The 25,960-nt window shown below is 45.3% G+C and overlaps 1 protein-coding gene across 2 annotated transcripts in view; it reads right to left on the bottom strand.

Moving 5' to 3' along the window:
• The window catches only part of Drc1 (dynein regulatory complex subunit 1), a 50,762-nt gene that overhangs the window by 14,516 nt on the left and 10,286 nt on the right, over window positions 1-25,960 (bottom strand). For both annotated transcript variants that reach the window (XM_020183632.2, XM_074049329.1), the window contains exons 2-8: window positions 19,641-19,728; window positions 14,729-14,841; window positions 12,410-12,593; window positions 9,572-9,709; window positions 7,351-7,437; window positions 6,491-6,613; window positions 278-417 (exon numbers count right to left, since the gene is read on the bottom strand). In XM_020183632.2, coding sequence (XP_020039221.2) covers window positions 278-417; window positions 6,491-6,613; window positions 7,351-7,437; window positions 9,572-9,709; window positions 12,410-12,593; window positions 14,729-14,841; window positions 19,641-19,728 — 873 coding nt within the window. The remainder of the gene's footprint in view (window positions 1-277; window positions 418-6,490; window positions 6,614-7,350; window positions 7,438-9,571; window positions 9,710-12,409; window positions 12,594-14,728; window positions 14,842-19,640; window positions 19,729-25,960) is intronic.

The following is a 25,960-nucleotide window of genomic DNA, read 5'->3' as shown; positions in this document are numbered from 1 at the left end:
AAAAAATTCAAGTAGAGAAAAAAAATAAAGAAATTTTGGAAGAAAACAAATATTGTGCCAAAGATGAGAATGAGGAACAAGACAAATGGAAGCTGGGAAAAAGATTTTTTTTGTTGAATACTATTTTCTTGGGGGAGTTTTATTTCAAAAAGAAACTTTTAATAAGAGTTGGCAGTATTTTTAATGGATTCCTACCCTTTCCAGAGAGAAAAGTACTTACCCATACCTTTTCTCAGTATAGAAGGGTCCAGAAGGAAGAAGCTCTGTGCTAACTCACCGGTTGATTTTCCTCTTCTGCTGGGTTTTAATCAGTGTGCTCTCTTCGTCCCTCTTCTTCAGCACCTGGAAGTTGTATTCTAACTTCTCTTGGTTTAGCTGATAAGTTGCTTTCATCTGCTGAAGTTGTTGCTCAAGAATCTAAAATTAGTAAAATAACAAATTGGTCTTGGCACAGTTTGTTGTGCCTGAAGACCACCACGGTTTGTTCAAGTCATGCCAGAGGAAGCTTAGGTTCCTTTATTTTATTTTTCATTTTGGAGGGAAGCACTGAGGCTCAAAGCCAGGGCCTTTCATATGATAGGCAATCACGTCACTGAGTTACATCCTAGCCACAGAGGATCCTAGGGACAAGTGCCTCTACCTGGATTCTTAGAAATTCTATCAGTAGGAGCAAAGGAAAGGCCAATACATAAAATACAAACCAACCATCTACAAGCTCACATCTGTGTGCCCCAAGCTAGGAAAGAGCAGCATGGTGAGAGCTTTCAAGCTCAACTAATCCTGGTACTTTGCACCAGACCCTGCAGAAATATGGGCAGCCCCAGTGGCTCACACCTGTAGTCCTAGCTACTCAGGAGGCAGAGATCAAGAGGATCGCAGTTTGAAGCCAGCCTGAGCAAATAGTTTGTGAGACCCTATCTCAAAAAAAAAAAAAAAAAACCCTACCACAAAAATAGGGCTGGTGGAGTGGCTCAAGGTGTAAGCCCTGAGTTCAAACCCCAGGACCGCAAACACACACACACACACACACCGTAAAAAATAATGCTGCCACAAACACTTGGAATTTCCTACTTTGATCTTCTAGAATGGAAGTGTAGTGCTGCCTGTGCTCACTGAAGAGGACAGGCATCTTGCTTCCTGGATATCCATGAGCTGGATTTATTCATTCAGCAAATATTTATTGAGTGTCTAATATACATCAGACATTTTTCAAGGTGAATAAAGCCACAGTCCTGCCCTGTCTAGGACAGAAACAGACAAAGCAAGCACAGCAGTGACAAGACGGGAGAGAGAGGTAAGCACGGGGTGCTGTGGGAGCACTAGAGCAGTACTCTGCTTGACCTTGAGCACAGGGAAGGAGTCCCAGAGGAGATGGCGTTAGCATACCTGCGTGAACTGGAGAATGTCTAGAAGTCACTCAGCTGACGCTAAGGGGAGTGAGCTCTGGAGACTTGTGCTGAGACCCAGAGGCAAGGGAGAGGCACAAGCAGTTTAAGATGTGAAACAAGTGGCCAGGATGGTCAGAGATGAGGGTGACCATGAAGCAGCCCTGTAGAAAGATCACTCTGACAGTCTGTGGAAAACAGATTAGAGAGGTCCCAGCACATAGGAGGCAGAGGCAGGAAGACTGTGAATCTGAGGCCAGCTTAGACAAAATAGAGCTATATAGCAAGACCCTGTCTCAAAATAATTGATTGACTGATCGATTTTTTTAAGTTAATTCATTCATTTTTTAAGCAATTAGAGGCAAGGCTGGAGGCAGGGCAAATACCGACCAGCTGGCCTCCTGCCTTTTCTGAGTGGAGGGTCCAGCTGGCCTCCTGCCTTTTCTGAGTGGAGGGTAGGAGTGGAAAAGGCAATGAAGTCACCCAGATCTTCCTGTCTCCCTCCTCTGGGCTACAGACTATTGTTAAGGAGTCAACAGAGAAAGTGATCCCAGGCAGCTATTCCAACCCCCTTGGGGTCATTTGGGAGGATGACTGACTGGAGGTGACACACAGGAGAATAAACACGGTGACACATCATCAGGTCAGGAGGTGTGTCCTTTTCCCACACCCAGGGTGAAATCCAGTGAGCCCACGTTGTAACTGGGGAGTCAATCAAGTGCACTCTACTCAACTACTCTACTCAATAGACAAGCATTGGACAAGGCCACCATGTCTGTTCTTTAACAGATCATACAGCAAGAGCCATAGTTTCCCTGACTAATTTCACCCTGCTCGTTTCTTTTGTCCATTTTTATTTACTTTTTCAGGTTATATGAACTTTTTCTCATTGCAGAGGCAAAAAATTTGCTCATTGTGGAAAATTTAGAAAGTACAGTAAATGGAAAAAGTTGGAGGAACACAGAAAGGACAGGAGGAGTTCCCCAGGCCTCCACCACCAGGAGGCAACATCTACTAACTTCCTCCGGGGCTCTGCACATAGATGACACCACTCTATGTCTATCATTTTAAACTGTGCCTCCTTTTCCCCCTAACATTATAGCACAAGAACTTTCCATATTAGTAAAGTTTTATTAACACCATTTAATGCTGCATAATTTCATATATTGTTTTAACATATATGAAATATTTATCATATATCACAATATTTTACCATTTCTCTATAGTTGCTTATTATGTTGTTTTAATACTTTTTACTGTTACAAATAATACTAGCATAAATTATATATAAAATTTGTGGGGTATTTTGTTTGTTTATTTAAGGTAGTCTTGTTTGAGTTCTTGCTTTTTATGGTGCCCTAGGCATGCGCTCTACCTACCCCCACCCCCAACCCCCTGCCTTTGTGTTTTTATTTTGATTTTGAAACAGGATCTCACCTTTGCCCAGGTTGGCCAATCAAACTCACAGTGCTCTTGCCTCTGCCTCCCGAGTAGCTAGGATTACAGGTAAGTGCCACCACACCCCAAAAACTAGGTCGATTGCTTTCCAAAGAGCAGTTTACAGTGTGGACCCCAGGAGTGCAAATTCCCACCAGGAGAAAAGCTAACTGTGGCAGTGGTGGTCTGAAAATGTGTGGACACACTCAGAGGGAGGGTCTCCAGAGACGCTCTGGATCAGGACGCCAACAAGTGGCTGTCGCAGGCTTCCCTGGGCCTCCTGCTTCCCACGGCTTTGCAGTGGGCCATTCCCACGAGGAATGGCTTGGACACGGAACCACTTTTAGATTCATAACAGGAGAGCATGTGAGCTTCAAATGCAAGCTCGCTCGCACGAACTCAGGTAAATTTCATTTTTAAAAGCAGATCATGACATAATAATGGTATTAATAGACTGCAATTTCCCTACATATTTTAAAATATATTTCAAAGAGAAAAAATCACTAGTATCATTTTTTGTTGTTAGCTTTGTGAAACCGCTTCTACAAAACTCTGTACACGCTGTACAAAACTCTGAACTGAAGAACTTTGGTCACCTCTTTCCTTTGTGATCAGAAAGAGCTTAACTCTGGGCTGATTTTACAGGCAAAAAAGCCCTGTCACCTGACTGGTTTGATTTGCATTTCTTTGCTTGCATGTGCTTTTGAATATTTACTGACCATTTTTTTTCTCCTCTGTGGCAAACATTTGCTCATGCTCTCTGCTAGAGAACATTCTTAAGGAGACAGCAGTGCCACCAGCACCACACCCCACCAGATCTCAGAATCAGGACAAGTCCTGCTGGCTTAAGGTGCAGGGTGCACTTAGGAACGACACATACGCTGCTTATCATTCGTCTTCACACCTATGCTCCTGATGATTTTAGAACCAGTGACTTTAATGTCAATTATCTCAGGTATTAGTCTCAACATAGTCATCCTTGATTGTTATATATTGAATATAGTTTTAGATTTTTAAAAATTGTAGTGGCTCGCACTTGTAATCCCAGCTACTCAGGAGGCATAGGTAAGAGGACATCATTCCCAGGCCAACCCAGACAAAAACGCACAAGACCCTATCTGAAAAATAACTAAAGCAAAAAGGGCTGAGGGCAAGGATCAAGTGGTAGAGCACCTGCTTAGCAAGTGCAGGGTCCTGAGTTCAAACTCAAGTACTGCCACAAAAAAAAAAATTGTAATTGACTTTGTTAATGTCTGCGCTATTCAATTAGCCAAAGGTGTTTTTGCAAAGTTATACTTTATGGTCCCAAGACTAACAGCCAAGCATGATGTTTGGGTTTTGTGATAACTTATGACAAAAGTGCTTCCTGGTGAGGGTAGTGTAGGTGCCTCTCACAGAGCCAGTGCTGCTTCTCCCCAGCTGCTCTTGGGTGCCAGGTGCTGCCCACAGGCTCAGGAGAAGAGGCCATCAACACCCCACAGAGTGGGCACTGAAACCAGCCACTCCTCTGCCTTCTGGATGACCCCAAAGACTCCTCTGTGCCCTAGGAGGGGACCGAGGCCCCATTCTGGAGCCAGAAGGCAGAAAATGTCCTCTCCAGCCAGACTCTTGACCCCTAATTTTTGTACTGATTATGTAGCTTCCTTTCTTACTCAATGGATGACAAGTTCTTGTTTATCACTGAGATTTGCATAATGTAAGTTAACAATATTTGTTCAATAAATAACATGTAACGTGTGTTTTTTGGTTTTTTGAAACAGGCTGTAGTCAGGATAGCCTTGAACTCTAAATCCTCCTGCCTCAGCCTCCCAAGTGCTGGGATTCCAGATGTGTACCAACACACTTGGCACATATTTAATTTGGGGGAGTTAATAGTCTGGTATTACAATGAAAGCCTATCCGGAGTTGCCACAATGAATCCCTCTGTACAGCAAATATATCCTAATTTTAAAAATACAATTCCTAAATGTGAACTGGGCCTTTTTTTTTTTTTTTTTTGATGGTACTGGGATTTGAATTTAGGGCTTGCTAGGCAGGCACTCTACCACTTGAACCACTCTGCCAAACTTTTTTGGTGTTGGGTGTTTTTGAGATAGGGCCTCGTGAACTATTTGCCCAGGCTGGCTTCGAACTGTGATCCTCTTGGTCTCTGCCGCCCGAGTAGCTAAGATTACAGGCGTGAGCCGCCTGCACCTCGGATGAACTGGGCCATTTTCAATTTGTTATTGTTGGCAGTAATGGTTCTTTTTTTTTCTTTTTTGTGAGACTGGAATTTGAACTCAGGGCTTCATCCTTGCAAAGCAGGTGCTTTACCACTTGAGTCACAGCTCCAGTCCATTTTGCTCTGGCTATTTTGCAGATGGGGACTCTTGAACTATTTGCCCAGGCTGGCCTGGAACTGTGATCCTCCCCTTCTTGGCTTCCCAAGTAGTTAGGATTATAGGCATGAGTCTCTGGTGCCCAGTGGTAATGGGGTTTGAACTTAGGGCCTGGACCTTGCTAGGCAGGTGCTCTACTGCTTAAGTTATACCTCCACCCTTTTTGCTTTCATCATTTCTTGAATAGGGTTTTGCAGCTTTGCCACCAGGGCCAGCCCGGACTCCTCCCACATAGCTGTGATAATAGGCATGCACTGCCATGCCTAGCTTTTTATTGACTGGGATGGGGTGGGGGAGGTTTCCCTAACTTTTTGCCAGGGGCAGCCTCAAACCAAGAGTCTCCTTGCTCTCTGCCTCCCACGTGGCTGGGATTACAGGCATAAGCCACTGCATATGGCCCATTTTACAATTTTAAATGAGCATGGAAGACCTAAAACTAAAAAGCATTTTTTCCTGCATCAAGAACTAAAGTACGGACTGGCAGAGTAGCTCAAGTGGAAGAGTGCTTGCCTAACAAGTGTGAGCCCTGAGTTCAAACCCCAGTACCACCAAAAAAAAAAAAAAAGGAAGGAGGGGAGTTAAGGGAATATAATAGAGGGGGTAAACTTGTTCAAAGTATACTGTATGCATCTATGGAATTGTATGTGCTAATAAAAATAACATTAAAAAGGTTCTTTCTGATAATGAATCAGAATCTGCTTGTAATTTCTGTCCATCAGCCAGGGCTCTTGTTGTAATGGGAAGGTCAGAACTGGGTTTGAATCCAGTTTACCATGAACTATACATGAAGCCTTGTCTCTGAGCCTTAGTTTCCCCATGTGCAAAATGCTATGGGTGATTTCTCCTTTTAAGGATTAGAGGTACTGGACAGTAAGTACCTGGAACAGGGGACACACCATCAATGGGCTGCTCTGAGCAGCAGACCTGGCTTTGGCCCTGTGACACAGCCACCCCAAGGATACTTCCCTTTGCCAGGATGAACTGCATCATTCTCTCAATAGTCCCTCACGTGCCATGTCGCCAGACCCCAGTGGCATTGACCTTTCTCCTCCACTGGGTTCTTACAGAAAATATTCCTCAGGACTTGGTGTGTAGTTCCATGGTGGATTGCTTACCTAGCACGCATGAGGCCCTGGGTTCAAATCCCAACAAAACAAATAGTAGTAATTTAAAAACCAAAGCAGATGACTGGCTGCCTCTGGGACTCTGGGTTGTGGCTCAGATGAGATACTCCCGGCATTGCCCTCCTCCCCTCTGCCCACGGAGGAGCAGAGTGAGGAGCAGCCGCACCTGTACGTCTTGCTCCAGCTTGATCTTGATCATGTTGTACTCCTCGCAGTCCCACACCCGCTGCTTGTTCAGCTGCTTCTCGTAGTCCTCCACTTTCACCATGCGGTTCAGAAGGTACTCCAGCTGAAGGCACAGGGAGACCAACTCAATCCCTCAGACAAGCCGAGGCCAGGGAGGGTTTGGATGTGCCATGGCTGGTGGCTTTCAGAAGCCCGAGACCCCAAGGCTTTGAACTCTTAGATCACAGCTTATATTGCTTAATGGCGCCCTTACTCCAGAACTCCCAAAGGAGCTCCATCAAGAAATTAACACAGGGCTTGGGGTGCAGCTCAGGAGTAGAGTGCTTGCCTTGCATGAGCGAGGCCCTGGACTCCATCCCCCGCACTGAAGCAAGAAGTGAAGGGAAGGAAGAGAAGGAAGAGAGGGAAGAGAGGGAAGGAAGGAAGGAAGGAAGGGAAGGAGAGAAAAATTAAACATAGATTCTGCAGTCAGGTGTTTCTAAGAGATCCACCAGGTCTCGATCAAGACGCTTCTTTGTCTTTTCACCTCTGAAATAAAGTGATCATCCCATATTGTCTTTAGAATGTGCCTTGAAACACCTTCTTGGGCCATGAATATCCATGGCTGGGGTAGGCACCCCAGGAGAAAGTGACAGAACCATAGAAAAGACAGACTGGGCACTCACCCACCAAGGAGAATCCACACACACAAAGCCACACGGACTGACCACAAAGGCCAGTAATGACTGCACCGTGACAGTCCCACCAGGAGACAAGAGGCTGGCGGTTCAGGCTCAGGGGAAAGCGTGGCTCCAAGGCTTGCCCTTGACCCCTGCCCACCCACCTGCCTGCTGCCCTTACCTCCTTGGCATTGTGAGTCTGCAGTGCCCGTTCCCATTTCTTCTTGTTACTGCTCAGCAGCTCTTGTCGCTCCACCTCGAAGGCTTTCTGCGCAGAGGGGAAAGGCCCTCGAGTCTGCTTTGATTATCAAAGAACTTACAGCTAACCTCACAGTGCCATGTATGTCCCCTGTTAGGGTATGAGGCCGGCCACCTTCTGAGAGGACAAAGGACACTCGAGACAAAGGAGGTCACACGGCGAGGTTTATTTCTGGCCGGCTAGGGTCCGAGCATCCGCCTGATGCAGCAGGTTTCAACAAGGACCCTGAGAGCAAAGTTTAAGCAGGTCTTATACTCTTTAAAGCATCAATCATCGTCACATAGGAATTCCTCATGCCCCTGGGGTCACATTTTCCTGATCTCGTCCACATCCTGTTCTTGCCCACATCCTGGTGGTGGGGTAATATTATTTATTGGGAACTGGGGAAACACCAGAGGCTTACTTATCAGGTTACAAGGAATGCGTTCTCCCATAAATTAGGGGCTAGTAGTGGAATAGAAACCTAAGGTTTAGATAAGAACAGCAGGGAGTCCTGCTTTGGAAAGTTTATTTACAAGTGGAGACAAAGAAAGGCAGGAATGGGTGCTTATCTCTGCATGGTGCCTTTCATCTCGGTCCGAACTTTTGCATGGCTCTAATGGGCAATTCCTCACAGCTCTGTCTGAGGTTACAGCTTTTAATTGACAGTTTACCATGTTTTACAACCCTGTTTCAAGGCTATCTTCCTCTTCACGAGGTTACCCAAGGGTCATGCCAGTTATAGCTGATTTCTAGGCTAGGTGAGCTGCCAGTTGAAGTCCTCAACACCCCAACCATACAAGGTCACATCCAAATGCCAGGTGGCCAAAGGGCTACCAAAGAGCTGTGAGGCAAAGAGGAGGTCTGTGCTTCCCATGAATTCTGAGAGGAAACACACCAAGAGTGCCGAGGCTCAGTCAGCACCAGAGGCAGGGAGCTGAGGCAGGGCAGGGCTCTGGCTGGCATCACAGCCAAACCGTCCTGGTGACTTCAACCTTGACTCTGTTACAGTGAATACCCCCCACTCCCCCATGAAAGAAGGCCCAGGAGGGCAGCAGTGAGGCAGTGGGTCCTGCCTCTGTCTCCCATCTTGGAAAGGCCTAAACCTCTATCTTAATCTTAGCATTTCACCCGTGGAAGGCTCCTGCTTATAATCCTAGATACTTGGAAAGTTGAGATCAAAAGGATCAAGGTTCAAGGCCAGCCCCAGCAAACAGTTTGAGAGACCGACCCCATCTCCAAAATAACCAGAGCAAAATGGACCAGAGGTGTGGCTCAAGCAGTAGATCGCCTGCTTTGCAAGTGCAAAGCCCTGAGTTAAAAAAAAAAAACCCTCAATCCTCAATCTTAGCATTTCCTTCAAATTCAAGAATCTGAATCCTGAATCCGAATCCTATTTGGCACTCCCTTTTCCCACCTCCCCACCCAGCTGCAAGCACTGAAGTGGCTGACATCTGCCCATGGATACAGAGCACTAACCTCCCTCCTTCATGCCCCAGTCCCATCCTATTTCCTTTCAAAGCACTTATGACCACCTGTCAAATTATACATTTAGAATGTATTTATATCAGCTATTTCCCACTAGAGTACAGGCTCCAATGGGGACTTCATTTTGGTTCTGGCTGTGTGCCCTGCCCTGGAACAGTGCCTGGCATATCATATTGTAGACACTTGAAGATTTACTTGCTGCATGAGTGAATCAATGAGAAAATGATGAAACCTTATTGCAAAGACAGAAATCAGAGGGCATTGGGCTGATGGAGTGGCTTATTTGGTACAGTGCCTGCCTAGCAAGTGTGAGGCCCTGAGTTCAAACTCCAGTACTGCAAAAAAAAAAAAAAAATCAACCGGCTGCCAGTGGCTCACGCCTATGATCCTAGCTACTCAGGAGACAGAGATCACAAGGACTGAAGTTCAAAGCCTGCCCTGGACAAATAGTTCTCAAGACCTTTCTCAAAAATACCCAACATAAAACAGAGCTAGTAGAGTTACTCAAGTGGTAGAGCTCTTTAGCAAACATGAGGCCCTGACTTCAAATCCCAGTACTGGAAAAAAAAAGAAATCAGAGGGCAGAGACAAATGGGCCCTTAGGGCTGTTCAGGACAGGCACCGCCCTTCTCCCGGGACTCTCTGTGCATAGAGCAGGTCCTTTCACTCGGGTCACCTCAATGTGATGGAGCTCCTGACGGAAGTTCTTCATCATGTTCTTCACTTGTTCCTCCATCCTCTCCAGAAGCAGGCTGATGTCCTCTGACTGTTTCTTCAAGTCCTTCACAAACTGGTCATCTTTTACTTTTAACTCCTTGAAAATGACATGGAGAAGGCTGCTCACAGACTGAGACAGAAGCAAGAGGTACCATACAGCAGAGGCCCCCTCGGTTCCCTCAAATCAGAATCTGTAAACCCTGGGAATTAAAAGTGCACAAGAAAACAGCTTTGGAAGAGGCCTTGAAGGCCTGGGACTGAACACAGGTGGACAGAGTGGAATGAACTCAGCTAGGGCAGCACTGAGTGGGTGCCCAGGATGAAGTCTCCCTCCGCATTACTGCTTGCTGCAAACCATCCTGCGAGCCCCCAGGAAGCCTAGGCGGTCCCAGCTAACACTGAAGGTCCTGGCTCTAACACGGGAACCAACCTCCATTCCTTAACTAAGAACACAAAATCTGAAACCACATTTGCTATACAGGCACATCTTTCCATTGGGAGGTCAACAGTTCTAGAATTACTACAAAGCTTTTCTTCTGGTTACAACTTTATCACTTGAAAAGGTACCCAAATTGGAAGTCAAAATTATCTCTGTTCACAGATGATAGGATCTTATAGTAGAAAACCTAGAGAGTCCAAAACAAACCTGTTAGAACTAAAAACCAAATTCGGTGAAGCTGCAGAACACAAAATCAGTTGCATTCCTATGTACTAATAATAGCCAATCCCAAAGGAGATTAAGAAAACACTTCCATTTGTTATAGCATCAAAAAAGATGAAAGACCCAGATGTGGTGTATGCCTGTAATCCCAGCACTAGGGAGACTGAGGCAGGAGGATTGTTTGAGGCTGGCCTGGGCTACATAGTGAGATGAAAGACTTAGGAATAAGCCAAACCAAAGAAGCAAAAGATTTAAACACTGATGAAACAAATCAAAGAAGATACCAACAAGTGAAAAGACATCCTGTGTTTGGGGGATGAGACGACTCAAGATTATTCAAATGTCCATACAATCAAAAGTGGTCTATGGATTCAATGCAGTCCTTATCCAAATGCCAACTATATTTTTTGCAGAAATAAAAGAAGTTCATAAAATTCATATGGAATCTCAAGGGACCCCCAAATAGTCAAAACAGCCTTTAAAAAAAGAATAGCCAGGCCAGTGGCTAATCAAGAGGAACTCGGTTCGAAGCCAGCCCCCGGCAAATAGTTCAAGAGACCCTACCTTGAAAAAAGAAAAAAGGACTGGCAGAGTGGCTCAAGGGGAAAGCAAGTGTGAGGTCCTGAGTTCAAACCCCAGTGCTGACCAAAAATAAATAAATAGATAGATAGAACAAAGTTGGAGGCTTCACTTTCCCTCATTTCAAAATGTACTACAGCAGGACACTGGTGTTACATGTCTGTAATCCTAGCTACTCCAGAGGCAGAATCAGGAAGGTGGTAGTTTGAGGCCCACCCAGGCAATAGTTTGAGAGACCCTATCTCAAAAATATCCGACACAGTCTCTCTGCTTTCTGAATCCATCCCACCTGGCCAGGTGGGGCCACCATTACTTTTTGTGATAGGGAGTGGCTCAAGTATAGAGCATGTGTCTAGCAAGTGTGAGACCCTGAGTTCAAACCCCTGTACCGCCAAAAAAACAAAAACAAAAACAAAAACCAATGGGCAAAGAATATAAAAGTATTTCTCTGAAGAAGATATATGAATAGTCAATGAGGGCATGAAGAAATGCTCAGCGTCTCTACTCCTTGGGAAAATACGAATTAAAACCACTTTGAGGTGTCGTCTCACTCCCATCAATACAGCCACTATTATAGCGATAGAATAGATTAAGTGCTGGCGAGGACACACAGACTGAGGAGCGCTGGCGCACTGTGGCAGGAATGCAACTTGTGTGGCCATTATGGAATTTTAAAAATTAAAAATGACCATATAATTGAGCAATCCCACTTGTAATATATATTCAAAGGAATTCAAAGCATGATCTCAAAGAGATACGTGTGCACCCAGATTCATCAGTATTCACAATAGCCAAGAAGTGACAGCAACTCAGGTGTCCACAAAAGAATGATAGAGAGAATGGTGGTGCATATATTAGGCCACCTTGAAAAAGAAAAAGTCCTATGACATGCCACAACATGCAGAAAACTCAAGGACATTATGCTGAGTGAAATAAGCCATTTACATAAAGGACAAATACTGCTTCACCCCACTCATGTGAAGCTACCGTCTAAGCAGCTCAAGTCACAGAAACAGAAAACAGAGTAAGTGGTTATCGATGGTTGGGAGAGGGGGAGAAATAAGTATCAAATGGGTACAAAGTTTCACTGCTGCAAGATGAAACAGTTCCACGTGGCTGTGTAAATATATTAACACTACTGATTTGGGGCTCTTAAGAATAGTTAAGGAAGTGTATTTAATGGTTTGTAGATTTCACCATTAAAAAAATAAAGAAAAAAAGTTTACCACTTAAGCTGTACAGCACTTTTGTTTTGAGACAGAATCTTGATATGTAGCCTTAAACTCGAGATCCTCCTGCCTCAGCCCACCCCCACCCCGAGTGCTGGGATTGCAGCAGTGACCAGCCACACCCGGCTGGGTGTTGTGCAGCAGTCTGAGTGACAAGCACATGAATGGCCCAGTTCAGCCCCGGCTCCCGGAGCCACGCGGCTGGGATGGAAGCCCCGCCCCGGCCCGCCCCGCCCCGCCCCTGTCTTGGGCCCGCCCCGCCCTGGCCCCACCCCTGGCCTGGGCCCGCCCCAGCACGGCCCCGCCCCGGCATGGCCCCGCCCCCTGCCTGCTGTAACTCGCTGATGAGCTTGTTCTTGTCCTCGATCAGCCCCGCGCAGTGCGCCTGCTGCTGGTTGAGCATTTCCCAGAGCTCCTGCGGAATTCGCTTCTGTCGGCCCTCCTCCCACTTGGCAGTGATCTCATCAAATTTGTCCTGGCTGGTCTTAACTTCGTTCTCCAGCTTCTCGATTCTGCAGGGACGAACACGTGGGCAGCTCGGATGCTGCCGCCACTGATGCGGCAGGGTCCTTAACTCGCACCGTCCTCAGATGCCCGCCCAGAACCAAAGCACGTGTCGGGGAAGCTTCTCTTACTTTAGTGCCTGACTGTGAGTAACTCAGGCCAAGTAAACAAAGTGGCACAAAAGAAAAGGTCGACACTGAGACCACACACACACACACTTCTGAGTAAGACGATGACACACCACAGTTACAGCACATGGCCTGTGTTCAAGTCCTGACCTTGCAAAGACCTGACTTACCCCTAGACAGCTGCGGATCCTCTGCAGCCTCACCTTCACTTTCCTCTCTATACAGTGGAGACGGTGAAAGTCTCCACCTCCCTGCGCTGCTATCCGGGATTAAGCAAGAGAATGCAAAGCCCAGGGCTCAGCACCCAGCAACCAGGGGACAAGAGATACTTGCATTCTTATTTTTTTATTAGCAACATGACCTCAAGTGGAAGCAGTAAGTGACTAGGGGACTGATGGGAAATAGCGAGAGGCCATGATGGAGCATAGTGAGGATGGGACAGGAAGGAAGGCACCAGAGCCTCTCCCTCCTCATCTTAACAGACTGTAATGCTGTGATTGTCTCCAAACAAGAATGCAAACCCCATTATGGACGGAACCACCAGTTTACACCCCATGACCCCCTCTTTCTCTTTCCCACACCACCCCACCCCACCTTCCAAACCCAGGCACATAGTACCTGCCTTTTTTTTTTTTTTGGATGGGGGGGTGGGACTGGGGTTTGAACTCAGGCCCTCATGCTTGCAAAGCCGACGCTTTACCACTTAAGCCATTCTGCCAGTCCATTTTGCTCTGATTATTTTGGAGATGGGAGTCTCTCAAACTATTTGCCCATTCTGGCCTTGAACCACAATACTCCTGATCTCAGCCTCCCAAATTGTTACTAGGATTACAGGTGTGTGCCATCAGCACCCAGCTGTAATCTGATTTGTGACTCAAGAAATGAGAAGCAGCTACCAGGTCATTCTCCCAAAACACATTCATCCTGTAACTGCCTGATAAAACCTTCAGTTCCTCCTCGGTGGCCATGGGATGAAGGCCCAGTCCGAAGCCTGATGTCCGGGGTCTTCCACATGCTGACCCTGCCAGCAATCAGCCAGTTCTGTCCCTGGCTCAGCCCATGCAGGCCATGGAGGCTTTGAGAGCAAAGTCAGCATTACACCTGGCAGAGAAGGTACAGTGGCTTGTGGGGGAGTTACCCATGCTGACCAGCTACAAATGCCTGTGCTGGCGCTCAGATGGCCAGGCCGGTACTCTTCTAATGAAACCGTGTCAGGAAATTAACCAAAGACCAATACAAGGGGAGAGTTTAAGTGAGGCCAGCTGTTCAGCTCACTTCCCCATCCTAACTGAAGAAGTACCATGTCTTCCTAAGACACATGAGACCTGGGAAGACAGGTGTGTGTGGCCACCTACCTATGGATGCTAGAACTAGGGTGTGGCACAGATTTCCTTTGTCCCTCTAATCCAGGTATAGACTCTTTAATATTCCTTAATATGCAGTGGTGTTCCTACAGAACACAGAGACTCCTGTGGGTTGAGTTGTTCTGATCCACTTAAACCCAGGCTCCTCCCTACATCTTCTCCATCACGCCCTTCCCAAGCACCCTTTCTCATGCCTCTGCCCAAGTGTCTGTTCCCTCTGCCTGATGGGTCACTCAACTCAGGATCACCTTGCCTGGACTTCTTGCTAGTCTCTGCAGAGACCCAAAGGCCTCCCCTGTTTCCCACCACTCCTCCCACAGGCCTTTGTTTATTAAACTGACATATTTCCATGCCAACTGCAAGCAAAGGCCACACTTCACTCCTTTGTACCACACAATGGGACACAGGTCAGCAAAGCAACACTTGAGGGAGGGAGGAAGAAAGCAGGGAGGAAGAGAGGGAGGGAGAAAAGGAGGGAGGGAGGGAGGCAGGGAGGCAGAAAAGGAGGGAGGGAGGAGGGCAAGTTCATAAAGGTGAGGAAGGGGATTCTGGTAGACAAAGTGGACAAGTCACCCTCCGTGAATTCAGACGTGAGGAATGCCCACAGGAGCCCCTCCCACCTGGGGGACAGTTGCAACACTGGTTCCTCACCGCTGGCGCTTTATCTCCTCCTCTTCCACTCTCCTGTGAAGCTCTCTGATATCTGTAGCCACCTGGATATTTGTCACCAACTCAGTGCCACATAGTAGCAGTTTAGACAATTTCTGGAAAACAAAAGGAAGAGGATTTACAAAATTAGAACACTCTGCAAAGAATTTGAAAGTTAGGGCTGAGGCTGTGGTTTGGTGGCAAAGCACTTGCCTAATGTGCATGGGGCTCTGGGTTTCATCTCCAGCATTGCAAAATAAATAAATAAATAAGAAAGTTAGAGTGGGGCGTGATGGCCAGGTACTGTACTCCCCAACACTCAGGAGGCTGAGGGGCAAATATCATGAATTCAAAGCCAGTCTGGGCTACACAGGAAGGCCCTGCCTCAAAAAAAAATATTAGAAAGTTAGGCGCACTTTGCACAAGTCTTCTATAGCCCTTCTATCCGTTCTGGCAGGAATTGGAAGGTCCCATGCGACTCAGAGGGCACCTCGTATTCAGCAAGGCCTTTCCATCAGGACACCACAGTGTGATGCCATGGCCTACAATTTCCCAGTGCTGTCTTCTCTTACAGTAGAGATCAGCAGCAAAACACTGGCCAGCACACCCCAGATCCCTGAGTCCTCTGCCAGGGACCTCCCTAAGAGCCTCAAGACACTGTGATTTCAAGATGACAACTCCTACCAACAAAAGGTGCCCATGGAGGTCAATGAAACAACATCTCCCACCTCCCTATTGGTGGAGCAGGCTTCACCTGGACGCTCAGGACATTCAGGTGAAGCCTCAGCTTTACCACTTATTCCAGACAGGTTCTCTTTATCAGGAAGCAGTGGCTTCCTTCAGCTTCAGGCAACTTTTCTATCTTCTACTTGAAATGTGAACGTGAAAATTTTCTTAGGACTTGGGGATACAGCTCAGTGGTAGAGTGCTTGTCTAGCAAGTGTGAGGCCCTGAGTTCAGTCCCTAGCACTGAAAAAAATTCTGAATCAAGTACTTAAGACTCAAAGTAAATTAAAAATCAGAATGTTACAGTCACCCACAGACCAGCACATCCTTATGAGTTCCAAAAGAAGACTTTAACTATAGGTTTACAGGCTGGAAGCGTAGCTCAAGAGGTAGAGCGTTTGCCTGGCAAGCACAAGGCCCTGAGTTCAAGCCCTAGTACTGCCCAAAGGAAAAATGGAGGTTCATATACCACATGTTCATATTTTTTTCTTTTTTAGGGGGGCAGCACTGGGGTTTGAACTGAGGGCCTCAGGCTTGCTAAACAGGTAGTCTTTACCACTTGAGCTGCTCCACAGTAGATTAAGTTATGATGTGAAAGACTCTCTACTCTCCTACCTTGATACCCTCATAAACGTGTAGAAGTACAAGTTGAATTCAGACTACACTCAGAGCCCCACTCATATCTGGGTACCTTTCAGTCCCTCTCTTTCTAGTCACCCCCAGCTCTGTCCTGCAGACATGTGGACCTCTAGAACTCAACATCCCAGCTCCGTCTACACCCTTTGGCCACCCGTCAGGCACAGAGTTTGCAAAGCAGTGGCCTCAGCCGCCCCGAGTAGGACACACCCTAGGAAGAGGCCCAGGCAGGCCTCAAAGGTAGGCACCAAACCATATGGAAAGAGATTGTGCAGCTCCATAGCATTCAGTGAGCTAAAAGAGGGTCTGGGATGCTGAGTAGCTTTTCAGACACATCCACTTAAGGAAGTGCATCCAGAGGAAGGCCGGAGCAGGACACAGGTTCCCAATGTCACCACTTCTATTCAAGGGCTAGAGAGCCTATCTTATGCACTAAGGCAACAAAAAGAAATAAAAAGCACACTGTAATCCCAGCTACCTAGGAGGTGTAGGAGGATGAAGGTCCAAGGCTGGCCAACGCAAAAAGCATAAAACCCTATCTGAAAAATTGCTAAAGTCAAAAGGGTGCCTGCCTAGCAAGTGCAAGGCCCTGGATTTGGACCCCAGTACCACCACCAAAAAAAGGAAGAAAAGAAATAATATTGTCCTTATTTTCAGATGACATCACTATATATGTTTTAAAAAATGAGCCCATAGGTCACCATTAGAATTTGTATAGATCACTGAATGCCAGGTCAAGACATACAGTAACAATTGTACTTTTATGTACCAAGAATGAATGAATATAACTTCAATACAAATTTAAATATTCAATGAATCCACCCTGTACAACTATTATATGCAAATAAATAAAAATATTAAAATATTGCTAAGTAAATGAAAAATGTCTAATTCAATGGAAAAATATCTAGCCATGGATTATTTATTCAATTCAATCTCAATTAAGTTGGTAGAAACTGGCAAGTTCAATGTAAAATGTATACGGAAATGCAAAAGGTCAAGAACAACCAAGAGAAAGCAAGTGTGGTGGTCACACCTGTAATCCTAGCACTTGGGAGGCTGAAGCAAGAGGGTAATAAGTGTGAAGCCAGACTTATCTTTGAATGTAGTGAATTCCTGCTTCAAAAAGAAAAAAGAAAAAAAAAAAAGGAAGAAGAATAGCCAGAGCAATCTGGAAGAACACAGTTGGCATACTTACCAGCTATCAAGACCTGTACTAAAGCTACTGTAATTAAACAGTGTGGAATTGGTACAACGACACTGGGAGAGAACAGAGGCTCTGGAAGCAGCTCACACCTGCGTGATTCACTGCAGTTCCATGGGAAGTGATGATCTCGCCAATACATGGTCTTGGGTTAAGTAAACAGAGAACTTGGAGCCCTACCCTACACCACCCGCCAAACAAACACCAGCTCCAGATCAATTACAGACCAGAGTATAAGCGGTAGAACCACAAGCCTTTGGGAAGAAAACATAGAAGAAAGTCTTCGTGAATTTGGGGAGTACAAAGATTACACAGGACACAAAAAGAATTGCCATTTTAAACAATGACAAAGTGTAGGGCTAAGGACAGGGCAGCCTGTCCAGGTCTTAGCTCACAGCTGGTCACCAACACTTTGCTCTTGAGGACACTGGCATTTTTGTGTGTACATTGGTGAAGCCCAAGGCTCTTCACCACTCAAGTCCCAAGGGAAAGGAACAGTGAAAAGCCACTAATGAAAACAATGTTATCTCTCTGATTTTACACCCAATTAACCAGCCTTCAGGATGAACTGAATATCAGTATTGTCAAGATTCTAAAATCCTTTTATCCTAAACAGATCACTGGCTTTTAAAAGAAGAAACCCAAGTACAAAGAAGTGACACGGGTTATCTACCCTACGGTAAGCGCGAGGTCTGGAACGAGAACCCACCTCAGGGGCTGGCAGAGTAAGTGCAAGTAGCAGAGCACCTGCCTAGCAAGTGTGAAGCCCTGGGTTCAAACCCCAGTACTCCGAAGCAAAACAACAAGAAGCACGTGGGGGTGGGCACTGATGTGCAATCAGTGACTCATGACTGTAATCCCAGCTAAGCGGAAGGCCATATGTAGGAAAATTGCTGCCTGAGGCCAGCCCTGGCAAAAATGCAGAACTCTTCCTGAAAAATAACTAAAATGAGGAGGAGGAGGGAGAAGAGGAGGAGGAGGAAGAAGAGGAGGGAAGGAAGGAGGAAGAAGAAAAAGAAGAGGAGGAGGAGGAGGGACTGGGGTCAAGGCAGGGTAGAACCCCTGCCTGCCTAGCAAGTACAAGTCCCTGATTTCAAACCCCAATACCACTAAAAAAGAAAATAAAAGTCCAATATTCTTTCCTCTAGAAAACACCTTTTCCCTGACATAGTACAATTAATTATCTCTCCATCTACGCTCTATAATAATATTTCAGTAACCTGGATATATTTTCTTCCACTAAGTACAATGTACTTTTGCCAGAAACCATCTTGCTGTGTCTTCTATACAACACTTAAAATCCCACCTCCTTTTCTAAGATGTAGCTCAAGTGCTGCTTTCTCCGTGTGGCCCGCCCTGACCAGGTCAGCCTGAGGAGCGTCTTTCTGTGTCTGGATTCACATGGTATAACCCAGCAGCCTTTGCCAGTTCTGGCTTGCTGTGATGAACTGTTTCTTATCCTTCCCTAGCTGGTATCCCAAGGTCTTTACTAAATATCCAGGAGCCATGTGCTGGGCTTGAACTCCCTAGTCGCTGGGACTACAGGTGTGTGCAATAGCTTTATTTTTACTGTTTATTGGAATGAGCTATGGAGTACACAGCACGTGCTCACGTTTGACAAGTCATACAAGGCTGAAAATGACCTAAAATGAAATGAATGCACGGAGAAGTAGTATTCAAGGTGTGGTTTGAAGTATTTAGACTGGGCTGAGCAGGAATCCAGAGGGACCTGGGGCTTGAATTGGTCTTATCTTGGGTATATGGTCTGATGAGAGGAAAAGAGGAGAACCAAGGGGATTTGGCATCCGAGTGATCAAAGCACAGAGCTGGGAAAGGCCAAGCCTCATTGGCAGTGAGCAGGTGGCGCCACCCAGCCAAAGCAGGTAATGATGGGAGATAAAATTGGAACAGACTAGCCAGGCACGGCAGCACACACCTGCAGTCCCAGCTTCTCAGGAGGCTGGGGTGGGAGAATCACTTCAAGACCACCCTCAGCAACATATGGAGACCCTACAGAGACAGACAGAGAGAAAGAGAGAGAGAGAGAGAGAGAGAGAGAGAGAGAGAGAGAGAGAGAGGAGAAGAGTGAGAGAGGAGTGCAGACCACAAAAGATCTGGAATATCAGGCAAAGACATTTGGACTTACTCTATGAATAGTGACAACTAAAGAACAGCATAGATATAAGAATCTATAAATCGAACTCCCAAACAAGAATAAACCAATCCAGCTGTCTAGAGACAGGGATGTGGAACCCGGTGCTCCTTCCCTGACTAAATGTGAACGTCACACCATCCCGCCAGCTCTCTACTCTCCCAGCACTAATGCGACCATTTGCCGCTGGTTCGCACCAGTCTGCTTTCTTCTCTCTGTTTGTAGCTCTTGCTTTGATCTTCCTCGCTCTCCTTCTGCCCGTCCAAGTATTCTCCGAGTGCCTCCCTGTAAAAGGAAAAAAGGCAGAGACTGAAGCTGTTTCCACTACTCAATTCTGTCATTTAGAGTTTCCACAGTACTTCCTACTATATACAAAAATACACTCCATTTTGATAAAAAATCAAATAACAAAAAAAATAATAAAAACACTAGAAGTAAAATTGGGACAATCTAAAATGTGAGTACAGACAGCCTATCTTTGAATGAAACCAGTCAGGAGGGAAAAAAGATTGAGTGATTTTTACTTCATGGAATGTTTAAGTTTTATCCTTGAAAGTTGAGAGACTGAACTTGTGCCAGAGACTTGGAGGCTGCTTTTGCTAGAAGCCCTGGCCCGCAGACACCCTGGGTGACTGGAAGCAGGATAGACATTTGGCCTCTCCACCTTCATTTCGCAATTGTCTACACTGTAAGCAGCAGATGTCACCTGCCAACTTTTATAATGTCCTATTCTGGACCCTCCGAGGGGCATCCAGCAGTCTCCAGTCACAGCCCTAAGCTGGAAGGTCTAACTAACGCCATCTTGCCATTCTAATTAGTGCTCATTTTCTCTTTTTTTTTTCTCTGTTTGCAGTGCTAGGGATAAAAGCCAGGGCCTTGCACACACTAGGCAAGCGCTCTGTCACTAAGCATTGCCTCCAGCCCTAAGCTCTTGGAGTCATTCTCTCCTGTGGTAACTTTGGATCCCAGGCCTGACTGATGACTATTTTATGAGAAAGGACTTAAACTACCCCCCACCATGCCCCAAGCAACAGTGACCTGCTTGGTGCCAACAAGGTTCCACATTGCCCAATCCTGAGGTACTGACCCAAGGTAACACTAATCCAAGTCACAACAAGAACTCAAGAGTGTGCACTGCTGACCAAGGACACCACCAAGCCTTGCCATTGTTCCCTCTCCTACTTAGCCCCAAGACTTCCTGAAGATGGATCTGTGGTCACCAGGCTCTTCTTCCCACACTGACAATAAAACTCCCTCCTGTTCTCCTCACCGCTGGTCTCTGATTGGCTTTCTGAGCCTAGTCCACAAGGACACCCGCAACCTGGGGTCCTAACAAACTGGTGGGAGGGAGGGAGGGAGGGACGAAGGGAGGGAAAAAGGAATTGAATTTGGGGCTGGGGGTATAGCTCACTGGCATAGCATCTGCTTGTCATGAACAAGCCCCTGGATTCTATCCCCAGCACCACAGAAGGAATGAAAAAAAAAAAAAAGGAAGGAAGGAAAGAAGAGAAAGAAAAGGCTCCTAAATCAATACCAAAACAGATTAAACACCAAATAGAAAAATTAGCAGAGTATCTGGTCAATCTACAAGAGAAATACAAATGGCAAACAGATATTTGAAAACACACTCAGCTTTAGATGTAATCGGACGAACTAAAGGCCCATGAGGTTTTACCATAACAGGGACTTAGAGGCTGCTTTTGCTAAAAGCACTGATCCTTCACTTCGGCCTGCAGATGCCTGATGGGTAATGGAAAGCAAGAGAAAAGCCTGGCATCTCTGCCTCTATTTTGCATCAGTCTTTTTTTCTACCGGAAGCCTTGGGTACCATAGTAATCCTCTGAAATCACCAAGGTCAGAGTAACTAGATGTTTTCCAGACAATCAAAGGATGCCACCTTCTAACTCTTACAGTGTCCTCCAGACCACCAGAGAGGTGCCAAGGTTTCCAGCAATTGCTCTAAACCTGAAGGAACTAATGCCACCTGACTTGTCCTTTCTGAGTCGTTCTCTCCTGCAGACACCTTGGATTCCAGGAACAACAGATCTGATGGATGGACATCCCATGACTAGACTGACAACTACCCCAGGTAGCATGGGCTTATCTCCAACCAGGCCTAGTCAGACCGACCCTGAGATAATGATCAACCAGTCCACAGCCTGACCGAGGCTGCCAGCTATCCAGCCCCTAGCTCTTGCTATATGACCCCAAGACTCTTGTTATTCCCTGAAGAGACAGACCTTCAGTTACTAGAATGCAGCTTTTCTCCTCAGTGTGGTGACACACAGAATAAATTCCTTCCCCATCACTCATCTCTTCAACTGGCCTTTGGGAGTGGATGGCTGTGCCTGGTCCCTTGGGACCCCCACAGTGGGACCTCTGACCTCGGACTCCATCAGACTAGAAAAAATTTTAAAGGTTGATTTTGTCAAGTATAGAGTAAGAATGTGAGTGTCCAATGATTTACATGACACTTAAATGTGTAAAAACTTATCCAAAAGTCAATTTGGTAAGATTTTTTTTCAAAAATTTAAATGTTTGCCCTCTGACTTGACACCCCGATCTTTGAAATTTTTCTACAGAAAGCTCTCAGAAGCACACAAAGAAATGTGCACGAGAATGATTATCCCGAGGAGGGGAAAAGACAGGGGATTCCTTCAGCCTCCCACCTTCCACCTAAGTCACAGGGACTTAAGATTCACAGTGAAAAGCATTTCCAGGGCTCTCACAACAAGAGAATCTCACGGGTGGAAGTTTCAGCAAGGATTTCTTAATAATTTCTTAAGAAATTATTATTATTTCTTAATTTCTTAAGAGCACTTAAGAGGCAGGCGCTCTACCACTTGAGCCACTCCACCAGCCCTTTTTTTGTGATGGTTTTATTTTGTTGTTGTTTGTTTTTTGAGTCAGGGTCTTGCAAACTATTTCCCTGGGATTGGCTTTAAATCATGATCCTCCTGATCTGCTTGATCTCTGCCTCCCAAATAGCTAGGATTACAGACATGAGTTACCAGCACCCTACTAGCAAGGATTTATTTTAGTATAATAGGATTAAGTAGGAAGAAATAGAAAAAGGGAAAGAGAAACATTTCTTGCCTCTTATGTAGGAAATGAGAGACTCAAAATGGTGGTTCATTTTTGGGGGGGGCAGAGGGAAGAGGATAGGAATAAGGTTTGAACTCAGGGCTTCACCACTTAAGCCACACCTCCAGTCTGTTTTGCTCTGGTTATTTTTGAGATAGGAGTCTAATGACCTATTTGCCCAGGCTGACCTCAAACCTCGATCCTCCCAATCTCAGCCTCCCAAATAGCTAAGATTATAGGCGTAAGCCACCAGTATGTAGCAAAATGGTGGTTTTTATTATGGAGTCTTCATACTTTCTGAGCTTGGGAACTACATGTGCTCATGTCTTCTAGCAACTTCTAATCACTAGAAACAAAGTGTTCCTGGGTGAGCCTACTACCCAAGATGTGGCCAAGATGGGTACTGCCTATTATTCTAACACAAGGAGATGTGAGTCAGGCCTGCACAGGGAAGACTGGTGGGTCTGAGGACTTCTGTGTGCCACACGTGCCCTCCGATATTCTCTCCCCACCATTCAAAGAGTTCCCAGCTTCCTAATCTCAAAGGACAAGGCAAAGACGGAGAGAAGCTTGCTGCTCTGGGTTTTCAGTTACTTCCTCAATCTGGCCCTTTTAATATTTATTATTTTTAATTTTCTGCCGCCTCATCTGTCTATTCTGCTTCATGACTGTACTAGCAAGCACATGGTGACCTTCGCATACTTGCTTGTAGCTGACTGTTGAAATAACTTATGGAGCAACAATGTAAGAAAAACCTTTGGGCCAGGCATAGATGGTGCGTGCCTGCAATGCCTGCAGTGGGGAGGCTGAGCCAGGAGGATCATGAACTAAAGGCCTAGACTACATAGCAAGATCCTGGCTCAAAACACAAAAACAAAACAAAAAAACCTGTATAGCCTACAAAAAGAAGGATGCACTATCTAGCAGCATAGAAAAATGTCTACAACATTAAATAAAACTAAGAAAAGCTGGTTGTAACTGGGCATTGTGGCATGTCTTGTAATCCCCGCCACCCAGAAGGCTGAGGCAGGAAGATCACAAGTTCGAGGCCAGCCATGGCTACATATATCCTATCTAAAAGAAAAAAAAAAAAAAAGAGGGGGGGAGATGGCCCAAATAATGTATACACATGTAAATAAATGTAAAAATAACAAAATTTTAAAAAAAAGAAAAAAAAGACTAGAGACATGGCTCAAGCAATAGAGTGCCTTCTTTGCAAGTGCTAGCCGAGTTCAAACCCCAGTCCAAAAAAGCTTATACACACGGAAGAAAATTTCTGGAAGGATATATGACATCAGGTAACAGTAATTAAAGAAAAGAAATTACTAAGGACTTCTATTTTCCATACTTTACTGTTGCATGAATTTTACAAATAGTATACATGGGTGTTAATCAGAAAACGAGACTAAAGTGGAAGGGAAAAGATAAGGCTCCAGGTTGTGAGCTTCTTTGGAGGAAACAGAAAGGAAAGATCAAGCCAACTGCAACTTGGCTTACTTCACAGAGGCCCTACCCTCTGCTCTGGCACACCGTGGCCAGGCCGGCTCCTTGTCCTGCCTTAGGAAAAATGATGCCACGATGACTCCAGCAGTCATTGTGAAACCAGCGGATCCCTTCATCTCATTCTTTCTTGACCCTTCTAATATTGACCTCTGGCTTCCCTGCTTTGTTCAAAGTTCCACACAGTTGCCCCGGGTTTGAGGTAACAGAGTTCTCTCCTCCTTTTCCTTGTCCTATCATTCGCTTCCCTGATCTTACTGGACCTGCTCTGTTTTCTTAGGAAGAACACTGATTACTTCATTCTTCTCAGGTGTTCAGCCATCGCCAGGCTAACAGTCCCCACCTCCACCCTGCAGTCTGTTCCTGTGACTTTCTACTTTGACCACCAATGAACTAGTTGCTGCCTCTATCTAAATAATCCCTTCCAGTCATTTCCTGAAGCAAAGATCAGTGCTTCAAAAAGAAAAAGAACAACTCCATCCATATCTGCCACAAATTCTGCTCTTGTTTCAACTTAAATCCATTGCTGCCTTTTATTCACCGTTTTTGACTGTCCAGGACTGTGCTGGCCAAATGGCGGCCACTGCCCACAGGGGATAGCTAGGCACTTGAAATTAGGCTGGTGCAAACTGAAATGTACTATGAGTTTAAAATGCACACTTGATGGATTTTAAAGACTTAAGCAACAGGGATGGTAGAGTGACTCAAGTGGTTAGAGTACCTGCCTAGCAAGCATGAGGAAGGCCCTGAGTTCAAACCTCAGTATTGCAGAAAAAAAAAAAAATTTGTAAGATGATTTGTAATGTTGCATGTTGAAATGATAATAATATTGGGTTAAGTAAAATAAATAAGCAAATTTAATTTCACCTATTATCTTTTACTTTTTTATCTGTGGCTACTAAAAATTTTTAAATTTACATTTGTGACTCATAATGCATTTCCATTGTCTAAACAACTGCCATCTTGAATTCTAGAGGAACCTGAAGTAATTCTTTTATTCCTTTTTAAAAAAACTTACCATATTGTTGTACTGGAGGTACACTGTGACATTTGCAAAAGTGTTCATGATCTATTTTAGTTAAATTTACCCCCTCCATGATTCTCCTTTATCCCCCATTCCCTCATTTCTAGAATAGTTTCAACAGGTCTCATTTTTCTTACTCCTTTTTTTGTACATGAGAAGCTTTTTGGTTTTGGTTTTGATTTTGGAAACCTTTCTTTTTGTTCTCAGTGTTCTGAACTTCCTCAGTGGTATGCCCAGGGGAGTCTACTGTCTTCTTGTTTGTTGGATTTTTGGTGCTGGGAATTGAACCCAGGGCCTTGCACCTGCTAAGCACATGCTGTACCTCTGAACTCCACCCCTGCCCCTAGGTGGGCCTATTTTCCTCCATCCTGCTACATTTTCAGACAGTCTCCTTCAATCAGGAAACTCAGGATCTCCCAGTCTGAAAATGTCTTGAACTCTTTCAGTGCCAGTGTTCTCCCTCAGTTTATTCTGTTCTTCACTTCTGGTTCTAGAAAAGACATCCCACATCTCCTGGACTGGTCCTCTCATTTTTAAAAAGTTTTTCTCAGTCTGAAGGTGTAGTTCAATGGTAAAGCACTTGCCTAGCACGCACAAGGCCCTGGGTTCCATCACAGTACCACCAAAAAAAAAAAAATCTAATAGCTTTTATCTTTTTTTCTTTTAGCTCTATCTTATAGGCAATTTCATCGCCTTGATTTCCCAACACTTCTATTGTTGTCCATTTTTCTCTGAACACCCCTTTTATTAGCATCCTGTTCTTGTTTCATGGTTCTATATCATCTCTTTCTATATGGATTTTAGTGATAGTCTTTATTTTTGTTTTTGCTTCATACATGCTCTCAATTTCCTCTCAAGCATTTTGTTGTTTATTTGTTCATTTTGGTATCTACCTAATGTAGATATCCT

This window comes from Castor canadensis, chromosome 12 (assembly GCF_047511655.1).
Source record: "Castor canadensis chromosome 12, mCasCan1.hap1v2, whole genome shotgun sequence".
Lineage (NCBI taxonomy): Eukaryota > Metazoa > Chordata > Mammalia > Rodentia > Castoridae > Castor > Castor canadensis.
Note: the sequence above shows the minus strand (reverse complement) of the source record. Positions and strands in the feature narration are given on the sequence as shown.